General features: G+C 40.8%; 1 protein-coding gene across 2 annotated transcripts in view; it reads right to left on the bottom strand.

Moving 5' to 3' along the window:
- PCSK5 (proprotein convertase subtilisin/kexin type 5) overlaps positions 1-14,226 on the bottom strand; it is a gene marked incomplete at its 3' end in the record, with an annotated part of 393,680 nt that overhangs the window by 339,393 nt on the left and 40,061 nt on the right. For both annotated transcript variants that reach the window (XM_080912751.1, XM_080912752.1), the window contains exon 2: positions 10,089-10,193. In XM_080912751.1, coding sequence (XP_080768877.1) covers positions 10,089-10,193 — 105 coding nt within the window. The remainder of the gene's footprint in view (positions 1-10,088; positions 10,194-14,226) is intronic.

The raw sequence follows: 14,226 nt of genomic DNA, 5'->3' as shown, positions 1-14,226 counted from the left end.
CATTAGGTGTTGATATTTGTTAATAATTTAAATAAATATGTCTAGTAAAGATATTATTTAAACTTAATTAACAGTCTCAGCATAAAGAGGAGAGAGACAGTGCTGACTGGCCCCTGGTCTCTCCAGAATTTACATGAAGGCAAGGAAGCAGATTCAACAATTGGTCTGACTATTGTCACAGCCGCAACCTCTTTCCTTGTAGATGACATACATCCTGGCTAATCTACTAGTTGGCCAAGGCAGAAACTGAGCAGTCATTCTTCATTTTTCTCCTCTTCCTTCTTTCTTCTTTCTCATGGAATCTTCTAGAGAGATCTTGTTAGACAAGAACAAAAAGAAAGACAAATGCCAAGGAATCCATTCATAGATTATGTGACAAATCTCAAAAGGGAACAAATAATGGAACAGGATGCCAAGTGAAATGTAGGAATCTTTGAAAGGAAAGTGCTCATGGAATGAGGAGGTGAAAGTTATCTTGTGTACTTTCCCAGTTTTGTTCCATACAGAGCTACAGTTACAGACAAGTCATTCCTGTGTCTATGAAAATATGCCTTACACACATTTTGCATAGTATTTGTAAACTTTGCAAATGTTTCTAGCGATCTTTCAATATCCTTATGGAGCCTCATATACTACTAGTTTGTAAGGATTTAATCTAAATTTTTATCTTTTCTTCCATGTAGATCTCATCCTATTAGACTCTGTCATAGATGTAAATATGAGTCTGAGCAATGCTAACATCTGAAATGGGAGAATTTGCTAGAAACTAAGAGCTCACCCTACAAAGCAGAAGAACAAAACGTCAAAGGCTCTTTGTGCTGTGTCATATTCTCTGTTTTTGTTCTGTAGGCACTGGTTGACCTTTAAGAAGTCTTTGCACAAAAACAACAGTCAGAAGCACTTAATACACTGTGGTAAATGAATGATCAGAGTGGTCTGTGGATTAATGTTTAGGTGATACATGACTTGACAGTGGAGAGGTAGGCAAAGAAAAGGTAGGACAACAGAAGAGAAGAAGAGATTGGGGAGAGAAATCAAGATGGAGCTCGAGAAGGATAAGCTGGATCTAGATGGACTTAATTGGCATTAGGTAGCTATGAATATTTTAAGGATTCTATAGGTCTTTAATCTCATACAGAAAGGCAGTTTGTATCTTTGTCCATTAGATATAATCATATTGTTTATAGGGTTTGTGGATTGAGAATTTACTATAAAAAACAACCATGAAAAGCTACCGGGCTTTGGAGTAATGTTTGTGCTGGGTGGTAAGGTAAAGAAACACGCTGGGGAGGTCATAATCCCCTGGACAGAAGCACCAGGGAAGGCAGAGAAGCAGCACCTGGGAAAGGAATTCCCAGGAGAGAGCTGTGTCCCTGGAGTGAGACCGAGTGGGGAGCTGATGAAGAGATAAGCCTTCCATTTTAATATTTACTACAACAGTGGTCTCTCTTTGTGGCCAGGCAATTGAGGTGGGTCTGGGTTGTAGCAAATGTGTGGACTTTTCTCTGCTGAATTCATGTCTTCCCTACTTGCTCATTTCTGCTTTTCTAACTAATCTAAGATATCAACAAAACAGGTAGAACCAAAACCCCCAGTTTAACGTCAGTCTAAAAATACTGAAGTTCATCATTCTACCATTTCTAAATCAAATGCCTATGCTTCTAGACCTTTTAAGATTGCTTGAGGTTTTTAATAATGGTTTGTGACTCTCCAGGCCAGCTAGACCTACCTAGTGAGATCTTGCTTTAATATTTTAACTTCACATCTTAGAAGTACTTTATCAATTATGAAAAAAACAGGTCTTATGATGACTTTTTTTTTCCATAGCTGTAGGGAATATGCAACCTGTCCTCACTGAATCCCCAATTTGTTCTTTATAGTTATCCCTCCACTTCCTTTTCCTTTCTGTTTTTCAATTAACCGATTCACTCCATATCTGTTAAGCCTCCCCCACCCCAGGTAATAAGAGGTTTTAGTGCAGCACTGGCAGACAGTTGGCAGAAGCATAGGAGCCCCCCATCTCTTAAGCCTGCTGTCTACACACACCTAGAAGAAACACATCACAATGCCAGACAGCCTGTCTAGCCAGTACATGTGCCCCGGATTGATATCCAGAACTATGAGTGATTTCAATTTAAATCCTAAGACACTGAAGGAAACTGTGTGAGTCCCACTACGGAGCACAGTCAGAACAAAGGATACCACGAAAATGCCAAGAACTGCTTCAAGCTTTCTTCCCTGAATCCAAAGAGCCAGGCAGTGAGGTCATAAGTCAGGACAACTGTCCAATCTGCTTTCTTTGGCTCACAGTAGTAGTTAATAATTTTGAATGACTTGCCCATATTTAATGCTGATAAGTGTTATTAAAAGAGGGGAATGACAGATGCTTGTGGACTGGCAGCAAAGGTGAGGGTTCCCAGTTGCAGTTGTGCATTTCTCCCTCTAAACAGCAAGGGTGATGCTGCCTCTGCTGCCTGACCAAAGATTTCCTCCCAGGCCTTCTCACATCATGTTACCTGTGCCAGCATTGTAAGTATTGAATCTATGACCTTTCAAACAAAACTCCTATCATCAAGCGCTCTGTTACAAACACTTGGCAGCCTTACTGAAATGGCTGAGAGACATTTTTTAATTAATTTCTGTCTTCAGAGATTCTGGCTGGGAGCTCAACTTCCTAACTATCCAGAAAATGTACAAGTTGACCCTCTGGGTTCTGACTGTCCAGACAGCTGGGAAGCCTGGAAGTAAGATAGCAAGACAGAAGGGGGAGGGGCAAAACACAAAGGGAAGGAACAAGACAGAAAGGGGCAAAGAAAGGGAGGGAGCAAGACAGAGGCAGGAGCAAGACAGAAAGGGGAGCCAGACAGGAAAAGGGGGGAGGAGGAGACTGAACTCTGAACCCACCACGTTCTTCACTTTCCTCTCTCACTTCTATTCTTGACAAAAATGCATCAGGCATTGCAAACCTAAGGCTGGCATGCTTTCCCCAGGAGAATGCCCCAAAACGATTTCAAAAAGCTAAAGACTGGGCTTAGCCGGCATGGTTACATTTCATAGCTGTTAAAAAACAGGCCAAAAGCCTCAAACTAGGAAGGTCCCCTCAAATCCTCTCTGCTCCCCCACATCATCCTTATCCTCTCTGCCTAGCATCAGATCTAAGCCACTCTGCTTCTCCAGGCATTCATAGGGTGTCCAGTAATACCTTCACTCACTGGTGCAGTGATGATGTAGCTAAACAAGCCAAAACCTTGGGGATGTCCCAGGACAGTGCAGACACACTCGCCTTGTGAAAATGTGTGGCCAAAGCCACTGACCTTTAGCACATCCCAGATCTCTCGATAGCTGAGTGTGGACAAACCTAGGATATGTTCTGAGACTTATAAAACCTGTCTACAGAACAAAGTCAAAATATTATTTCATTATCATATTTTAAATGGAAAACTGAAACACAGACTACCCTCTTGCATAGAGGGAGGGAGGGAAGGAGGGAGGGAGGGAGGGAGGGAGAGAAGGGTGGAACACATTCGCACACAAAGGAACACAACAGCAGAATGAGAGCATGCTGGGAAATGGAAACATCACATTGGCCTATAAAGAAAGCATTTGAACTCAGGGTACAACTAATATTTAAGATGCACCAAACAAGATGAAAAATTTATTTCTGACAATAACAACCACAACAACAACAACAACAACAACAACAACAACAAATCACTGCTGACCTTGAGTGGTTGGGTCTACTCCTTAAAGGTTTCCTTTCTTACAAAGTCACCTCATAAATTGTGTGTCAACAGCATTTTTGCATGCACTTGATGTACTTGGGGATTCCAAGTGTGTGGACAGCTCACTGACATGCACTTGATCTACTGGGGAATTGTTCCCAGATTGAGAATAGAGCTAACTGATGTGCTGGCATCCTCTGTGGGTCACTTACAGATCAGTTGACAGTGAAAGAATATTCTGGAATTACAAAATGAGTCTATAATGAACAGAGAGTTAGCAGATATGAGGTTGTATGTAGAGAGGTGTAGCTGTCAATTTTGCAGCAAAAGAAGAAAAGACAGTAAGCTAGATCACAGAGGAACTCGAATGTTCATTCTTCCGCCAATTTATGTTTCATTACTTTCTGCCTCTCTTCTTCGCTCTGCTGATAGACACTGCTTGAATGCTTAGTTCTTATCAGAGGAAATGGCTTATGTACAAATGCAGCGAATGGCAGTGTGCTGATGACTTAAAGCCTTGACCTTATTCCTGGACCACCATGACCGGGAGGCAGTTGCTTCTCCAGAAGTGCCTGGAGCTGACAGAGAATAAGCCAAGTGCTCCCATATTCACACAGCTGTTGAACCACCACTGACGTACCACTCTGCATGAATCAGGGAGGCAAAGGAGAGGCAGTGCTTAGAAACAAAGGCAAATGGATTGAAATTAACAAGACCCATCTCTTAAAGCGATTTGCCTTATTTCATGTGGACTTTGTGATCCTCACACTCAGAGATCTGGAAACACTCCCTTTAGCACGCCATAGGGGCTATGCCAGTATTGCACTGGAAAGAGATGGGGCTGAATGGAAGAAGTCTGGGACTTCATGAAGTCATTTCTCCAGTACACCACTGGGGCATAGAGCCATCCATGTGATGTGGTAGGCCCTGCTGCACGACTCAGGAAGAACGAACTCCTTCTATTCCTAGTACAGGCTGAGGCTGGATCCAGATAACCCACTACAAGAGATATAAATATGAGAAAAGAACTAGCAAAGACAAAAGATACATAGGCCAGAACCTTCAAGGTAAAGTCTAATATGAAGAAAGGAAGCTGTTCTCATGAGATACACACACACACACACACACACACACACACACACACACACACACACACCACATACAGTATGTCAGTTTATACTTGGATATTTTTCCATTATATGCTCTTCTTCTCTAATGAAAAATTTGTGAGCTAAGTTTTTCTGTTTCCTGACAAAATACAAAGGAAAAAAGTCTTCCCTGCTAATGTGTTCTGTCCTTCATGTGCTTGAATAAAAGGAGAATGAGAGACTTCTACACAATGTCCAAAGGATGGTGCCTCCTGAACTCTATTACTATCTACCCTATGTTTTGAGATAGTTGCTAGTTGAACCCAGAGCTCACTGCTTGTAATAAATCCATTGGCCAGAGAGCCCCTAGGTGCAACTATCTCTCCCCATCCCAGCCCTGGGGTCATAGACATGGGTCACTATACATGGCTTTTATAGAAGTACAAGGAATCTGAATGATGGTGTTCATAACTTTTACTGTGTTGGGTAAAGATGTATACACAGATTAATTAATTAATAAACTCTAAGAGGGGCTGGGGAGGTAGCTCCCAGTGCTCATGCAGAATAGAACACAACCATCTGTAACCCCAGCTTCAGAGTATCCGACACTATTTCTGGACTCTTTAGGCACCTGTACAGACCCACACATACACACATGCACACACATACACATAATTTAAAAATTAATACTTGAACAGAAAAAAGCTGTGGGAATGAGCATAGACTATTGTTTCAAGAGATTGCTTCTCTGGAGAATGATTGGGCGCTCAAACCACAACCACAACAAAACACACAGAAACACACACACACACACACATACACACACACACACACACACACACACACACACACACACACACACAATCCCAGGATGATGGTTGGGAGTTATGACTCTGTGGGTAAAGTTATAAAGACCTGGTCTTAAAGACTAGCCATAAAAGTATGTTCTTTGTTCAATATGATACTATCTCAAAAACTACAGTAGAAGTTACAGTAGAAGTAAAAGGAAGATCTAATGTAGAAAATAAGAGGAAGGTATCCAATATTGACTTTTGGCTTCACATGTACAAGCAGAGGTAAGCAAGCTTTCACAGGTGCGCATAACATACTACACACACACACACACACACACACACAGAGAGAGAGAGAGAGAGAGAGAGAGAGAGAGAGAGAGAGAGAGAGAACTTAGTGTCCCACTGCTTTAAAATGTGCCAACATTTCTTAGCAAACTACATTATTATTATACCAGAGCAGTCCTCTCAGAAGTCTGGGATCCTTGTCATTTAAAATGATAATCACAACGCCATGCTAATGTGTAGGAGCCAAAGCTATTCTTGCTCTCAAGGCTCATGTGCCCCAGCTGACCACACGACTTTCTTACAATCAAGAGGGTTATTCTCACAATGTTGCTGCTTTGGCCTTTCCTTCTTTGGAACCCTCTAAGTAAACTCAGAAGTAGCCATGCAATTTAGTAGAGCAAACAAAGCCAGGAATGTTTGGTGTGTGCACCCCTTCAACCAACCTGCCATTTTCCCTTTCTTGAGGAGGTGGTAGTTAAAAGTAACATGAAGTTAACATCAACAGTGTCCTCTATAAAACCTTCTTCCACAGTCCAGCTCCACAGATGTGTCCCTGCTCCGGCACACCAAGCATGCCACTATGCTTTCAGGAGTAATTGGCATACCAGAGAAACCATTCCATCCTCTCAGGAGGTTAACTCAGATTGAAGCATGTAAGGCAAGCACGTGGAAATTTACATAATGCTATGGCTTGAATGTGGCATGTTCCAAAAGGTTTTGAACCTGAAAGCCTGGTCACCAATGGGATATGTAAGAGGCAAGAGCTTTGTAGGAGGTCAATAAGTCCCATGAGAGCTATGTTAAAAGCCTGTCCTACTCACTGGCTCCCTGTCTTGCCATGTAAAATCCCTCACACACACACTCCCTGTCATACCATCAATAAGGTAACACAATGATGGGGAACACATGCCACAATGATATTATGCTGTTTGTTTAGTCCTCATAACCAAATGCTAAGTAAATGGCTTTCCATCTTATCTGGCCTCAAGGATTTTGTTATAACAAAAGAAAATTGACTAAATATATATTATCTCTAAATGTCTCCCTACAAAATATTTAGTAAATACTGACAGATTAAGAAAGAAAAGACAGCTTTGCTTATTATCTTTTCTTTTATTTATTTATTTATTTACTTATTTATTTATTTATCTATTTATTTACTAACTTAAAAATAGAATCATACCATGTATCTAACTTTGCCCTCAAAATTGTAATCCTCCTGCCCCAGTCTCCTCAGTGCTGAAGTTATCAGCATGTCGACACCCAGTGAAAAAATAGTAGTTTTAAAGTAGAAAGCCAATCGTAACCCTAAGGTAATGTCAACAAGAGAATAAACTAGTATCCTATGTTTTCCTCTAAAGATGCAGAAAAATGTACACCTGCCCCTATGCTGGTGCAATTTGAAACGTATTGTGTTAAATTACTGGGTCATACTCTTCTGAAGAAGAGAAAGAAGGAGACTACAAAGGAGTGATAAAGACTTAGGAGCCATGACACTTCAGTATGACCCTGGACCACACAAAAAAGCACTGAGGATGTGAAGCCTATATAATAGGTAAGGACACCAAGTCAGTGTTGACACCCAGACATCCATTATTGTACTTGTGATGACAGTGTAGATGCCCTTGTGTTTAATGAATGCATACTGGAATTGTTTGCTAATGTAGTATATGTGAATATTTTGTTAGTAGTATAGGGAACCACAAATGGGATCCTATGCTTGATAAGCAAAGGAGTATATTCCAACCCTCATCCCTGGCTCTCAGGATGTATAGGAGTTTGAATTGATGGAATATATTTGTAGCTCTTTTCTGATTGTTAAGGAAATACCCATATGTATGTGTGTCACTGTGTCTGTATGTGCACAGATTAAGACGAGAGGGAGACTGGACAGCTTGGGAAATCCACAAAGCTATTTTTACAGATTCATTCTAAATAAAGTGAGTTTTGTTTTGTCTCCTTAAGCTTGAAGAGAAAAATTCTAATTGAGCTTAAGCTAGTCAAGGGAGTTGGAGAAGAATAGCACCTTCTATCTCCTTTTCCCCCAAACCCCAATTCTGAGAAGCATCATCCTATCCTGGGGTTCCATGAAAGCTACTCTGGGAGAACCAAAAGGTCCCCCAGAGCCTGAAATGGGGCTGGGAATACTAGGGGCTAAAGAAACAGCCAGTGAGTCTGCAAACTGCAGCAACACAAAGGAAAGTGTAAACACCCCGCCTCTGTGGGAGTCTGAGTGCTAGCTATAGGCAGAACTGTGAGGCTGGAGATTATGGCATAGCCTTACCCAAGATGTCCCTTTAATCATATATAAACTATTTCATGTACGGAGATAAGAAAAAAAAGAAAAACAAGATGCCTAGTATTATTAAGGATGGAAACAGTCCTGTGTGTAGTAAATCCTCAGGTAAACAAAAGTCTCAACACATTCTGCTCCTAACTGGCAAACAAACTTTCCAAATTCATGTGGACTTTGCCCATGACATTTGAAACAGAAGTCATGCTACTTGACAAAGTTCAAGACTGTTGCTCAATAGATGAAAGAACTGTGACTGCTTTAAAAGCATGGCAAATTCGAGCTGTCCCAACAGATTACCTCTCCAACAAATTACTCTAAATATGCAGGGCACCGAAGTGAACATATTCAGGGGTGTCTTTCTGCCACACAGAAGGAGGGAGGATGAAAGAAATCTACTTTCTCTAACAACTGAAATACAATTTCACAGTCATGAACACAGTGCCATAATATCCCAAGGAAATATTCCAAGGCAAATTTAAACAGAGTGTGGTGGTTTAATAAAAGCAGTCCCCATATGCTCATAAGGTGTGGCACTATGAGGACATATGGCCTTGTTGGATTAAGTGTGGCCTTGTTGAAGGAAGTATGTCACTGGGGTTGGTTTGTGATTTCAAATGCTCAAGCCAGGCCTAGTGATATTCTCTCTTTTCCTGCTACCATGCCAGTCTATCTGGATTCAGAATTGTCAGCTATCTCTCAAGCACTATGTCTACCTGAATGCTGGACTACTGCCTACCATGATGATAATGTATCAAATCTCTGAACTATAAGCCAGCCTCAGTTAAGGTTTTCTTTTATAAGAGTTTCTATGGTCATGGTGACTTTGAATGGCAATAGAAACCCTAACAAGACACAAACATAGCCCAAAACAGAAGGCCAGACTCCAAATCATACATTGAATTGCACACAAATATGTGTAAGATCCTCTTTAATAAGGAATACAATTTTCCAAGAGTCTCTGGCTGAGGCTACTATGCTTGCTGGCAGGAAATTGTTTGTTGATTTATTTGAGAATGAGTTCTATTGCAAACCAAAGTAACATGGAGGGAAAAAGGCGAAATAGCATAATCCCTGAATTATGTGCCAAACAAAGATGATCTAAGATACATTAGCATGGTTGCCTGTGCTTCTTCATTACTTGCACCGCTTGGAGAATTGATTCTATGGAGGTCAGTTTCTTTCTCCAACATAATAAGGACAACTACTTAACTTGCTGTGTCTTAGTTGTTGCCTCTTACTTTGTCCCCAGTACTTCTTAGTTTCCCATATCTCATGTCAAAGTCACCTCATGTTTTCATACTAGAGACTCAATGGTTATCAGTACTTTTTTCTAGGGTCTCCCAGGAGTATACTACTTGACAATCCAAAAGGACCATGTGCAAGAAGAATATGGATAAGTCCCCAAGAGTGTGAGCTGGCTTTTGTTCCTGTGAGTGCAAGCATGCTTTCTGTCCCAGACATGGATTGACTCTAGACTATCAATGTTGAGAAAAATAGCATGTATGAATGTAAGTCAATAGATGCTTAATAATACTAAAGGGAAAAAATCACTCATGGAGCTCTCAGTACCAGAAGTTGCATGCACGCACAGAGATGGCATATTCTTCCTCCTTTACACATCTCCAACTGGTCTCTTCTCAAGCTGTGGCCCCTCTTCATTTTGCATAAAAGCTTATACCTGTAGTTATACCTGAGATGTTCCACATGTGGGATGACAATGGCATGTCAGTAAAAATCAAGCCAGTGAGTGGTGTGGCCTGAGGGCAGAGAGATGCTGAACCAAAGGATCCTGTGACAGAGGTGGAAATGGGAGCCTCATGCTTGGTCTCTGGCTCCTATGTCATTGCCAATGAAAAATGCAGAAGCATTGCTTCTTGGTCCCCATCCAACTGGGTGTTCTTACCTTCGGTTCCATTGAAATGAAACTGTGGGTTCCTCTGCTCGAGAGAACAGATCTTTTAATGGTCCTACTATGGTAGAAATGATAGTAGTCCTTCAGCGCACCGATCTGTGGGACAGGGTGGGAAGAAGACCAAAGTAAACATGTTAATGTCTGAACAGTCTGTTTCCACGTTTCTTTTTCTTTCTTTTTCCTTTTTGTTAAAATAAGAACACAAAACAAAACGGCCCATAAATTATGCAGCTGCCTGATATACTTAAATGTCACTTGAACCTTGGTGGTCACTTTTCAAAAGAAGGACATCCGATATGAAATATGAGTGTCCTTGAGGCAGTGACTGCAGAGCTAACGATTCTATTGGGGCAGTTAGCTTCTCCATATCGCCTGTTTAATGTTTAATTTATATGCAGCATTTTAAGTAATGCTATATCAATCTATATCCAAATGTGGGAAAGAAGGAAGAAGTCAAACAGCTCGCTAGTTATGAAAACACATAGCATTCTGCTTGCTGTGAGACCAGAACAAGGAAGGACGCTGACAGGTTATTTATGCAGTTAATTTGAAACACATCTTAAACAGTTGATCATTCACAGAGATAGCATCGTTACTTAGATCAAGAGACATTAGGCACAGCCCTCAAATGGAGTAGTTTCTCCTAGAACAATCTTTGAGCTTAGCTTCTGGGGAGAAATAGCTTTATCTACTTTACCTTATATCCTTTACTTGTAACATGATTTAGTTTTCTCATTTTTACTCTTTCTCGGTTAAAACCAATAGGTCTGTAAATATGCTTGGCCTACTTTGAGAACAAGTGAACAAAGCATTCCACAACTGTATTCTTATAGCAGGGGTTAGCAAAGTGCTTGATACACTACATGAGGAACCAAGTCTGGATTCCCAGCCAAAAATGATGGCAGTGTGTAGAGCCCCATTGCCTGGAAGAGGAAGGAGGAAACACCGGAAGCCTTGAGACTTGCTGGCCAGCTAGCCAACTAGTTTATCTGATCAGTGAGCTCCAGGTTCACTGAGAGACCCTGTTTCATAATAAGGTGGAGACGTGTGGAGAAGATGGCTCACGAAAGGCGTTTGGCTTTGCAAGTTCAGTTGCTGGGATTTGATCTCTAGAACCCATAAAGATTAAAGACATGAAACAAGTCTATAAAGTTATTCTCTGGTATACCGCCCCACCCTACTATGACAGTAACATATCCCTCATCCCCTATATACAATCACACATAAAACAATAAATAAATTGATGGTAGAGAAAAACTGAAGGAGGCCAATTCTGACTTCTTTGTATGCCTGGCTGCATGTTTGTACACAGACACATAGAAACACACACACACAAACACACACACACACACACACACACACACACTGTAGATGACCCAGTGAAAACCAAACCCAACCGCACAGGCAGGACTTGTGTCTAGTATGTGATTTCAGCTGAAACCCCAGCCGAACAGCCGGCATTCTTGAGCCTGTGTTTCCTTTTTGGTAAAATTGGATTTTGAGCTAGTTAATTTCTACGACCACTGCAGTGCTCATATTCCATTCTTTACCAGTGACACTTTTCTTGCTTCAGGCAAATACAACAAATGTCTAATTCTCTAGTCACTCATGGCTCTGCACTAAAGGAACGACCACTGTGGTGATGTTGTCCAGCTGGTAGAATGTAGACCTTGGGCTTTCGTAATTAAAATGTCATTGGCCCAGGCTAATGTTTTCATTATAAAAGGGTGTTTTCTAAGGTCCATCTCCTTGCTATGCTCTCACCATGTTTTTTTTTTTTTTTTTTTTTTGTCATTTAAACATTGTCTCCTTGTGGGATGTTATGATGTTGCAGTATCATTAAAACTCAAGAGAATGCCTGAAGGTTTATGCAAGTGGAAAATATCCCAAAAATGACTTTTAAAAAAGTGATACATAAAGCCAAGGGAGTCCCAGTGAGTCCTCCATCTCAGTGCTACTGAGTGAGCAGGGTAGGAAGAGGTCATAGTTTGAAGTCCCCCTTCTTAGCCTGCTCAGGAGGAAATCCTGAAGCTTTAGGGGTAAAATTGCAGAGTAGTTCCCTAATATTCTAAAGTCTAAAACTCTTTATTACACATAGCTTAGTGGTGTTCTCCTTGAGTAACTATAGCAGTTTGAAGCAAAGAGCGCCTGTAGAACTGACCATAAGCAGGCTTGGTAGAGACGTAAAGATCAGGAGTTCAAGTCACCCTTGATTACAGGGTGAATTTAAAGAGACTCTGGGCTACTTAAGTTTTAGTCACAAAAAAATACAGAAACAAAAGCAAAGAACCACTGCCAGCGTGGAGAATGCCAATGTGTTTCCTATCCCAGTGTCTCTAAGAGTAACTCTGTTATAGGAAATGCCTAGATTTGATCCAATTATAAAGCTCAAACTGTGTTTGAAATACATCCCAAGAAAACTCAAACCCTTGGAGGGCTCTCCAGTACAGACTGGAGTCCCAGTCTAAAGAAGGATAAAAGGGGTGGTAAATTGGATCCTCTGTGTCAACATAAGTTGATTTTGGACCCTGGATAAATCATTTAGGTTTTTTCTGTATTGTTTTCCTCAACGGGAAATTGAGAACTTCTAAGGCAGTAGAGTAGACAGACACTGGTCTTCAGAGTACACAGGAATAAGATATCATAGGGGAACTAAGGAAATCGGTTCACTGGGGAAAGTAATTCTCAGGCAAATTTGAAGACCAGAGTTCAAATCACAAAATTCCACATAATGACAGATGCTGTATTACATATCTGTAATTCCAGTGCTTCTACATTAAGATCAGTTGCAGAGACAAGAAAATCTCCAGAAGCTACCTTGACATACAAAGCAGTATATTAGGATCCTGCTTTAACCAGGACTGTTTGCTGACATTCCACACCTATTTACACACACACACACACACACACACACACACACACACACACACACTCACCAGATTTAAAAACTATATTTATAGGTTTATATGGCAAAGTAAACATTAGAATGTGAAGTGTCTAGTCAAGTCACTGCTTGGCACAGTCACTGTTGGAAGCTTATTAACTTCACTTCTCTCATCTTCTTAATTCATCATTCACCTCTCTTCTCTTGTCAGGGTTACTTTGGCCTACACTGTCATTAGCTCTTCTGTTCTCAGCCCTCACTGGCAAACACCAAATGAGCTGATGACACACTGCTGTAGGCATGTAGACTTAGAAGGTGGTTATGCAAGTATAAGGTGAGATGTGCTTGGAAGAGACTAAACTACATCTAACCTTGGACACCATCTGTCTATTTCTAAATGTGCACTCTGCAGATCATCACAGATGTCAGAGCAAACTCTGTAAATATTCAAAACACTCAGCTGCCATCAAGAGGTCATTAATCCTACACAAGTAAAAGTAGTTTTAATCCCAAGATATAGTGAGTTAAAAATAAAGAGAAGCACACACCCTATTTTATTATATGGTCCAATTATTGCAAAAACCAAAAGGAAAGAATTTATAGTAATATAGTATATTGCAGTAAAAATATTTTTAAAAATAAAATTCAAAAAACTGAGACCTTCTTTTCATTGTTTATGCACACAGTTTTTAATGCTTAAAAACTCATTAAAATTAAAATTGTTTCTTTGAGAAGTGAACAGGGGTAAGTGCAGAATCTCACAACTGGTTCAAGTCCTAAGAATGTGTATCTGTGGAATGCAAAGCTACAAATGGGAAGTCTATAACCTTTTCAACTCTCCTGAAGCCCAGGGACTATCACACAGATGGGTAGGAGAAATTCCCAGAGTCAGAGGACAGGAAGAACCGGTGAACTCACAGTAGGTATTACTGTCTACACAAGAGCTACCCAAGATCTAGCCAGTCAGCATCCAAGCATGAAGGTGAGAGGCACTCCCAAGTCCTACCTCTCACTGAGGAGTACCTGGTAGCTGAAGGCTTATATAGGAAGGAGAGTCAATTTATTTAAGAGTGTGGTCAACCTCCAGTGGATGGTCCCACATATGTAAAAAGAAGGACTGGACGAGTTTGACTCTTGTTTATTTAAAAAGCAACAACAACAACAACAACAACAAAAACCAGGATACAAAATTGAGAGGAGGACAAGGAGTAGGTGAGGATCTGGGAGAAGTTGGCAGGGGGAGGG

The sequence above is a fragment of the Micromys minutus genome, assembly GCF_963924665.1.
Source record: "Micromys minutus genome assembly, chromosome: 2".
Classification (NCBI taxonomy): Eukaryota; Metazoa; Chordata; class Mammalia; order Rodentia; family Muridae; genus Micromys; species Micromys minutus.
Note: the sequence above shows the minus strand (reverse complement) of the source record. Positions and strands in the feature narration are given on the sequence as shown.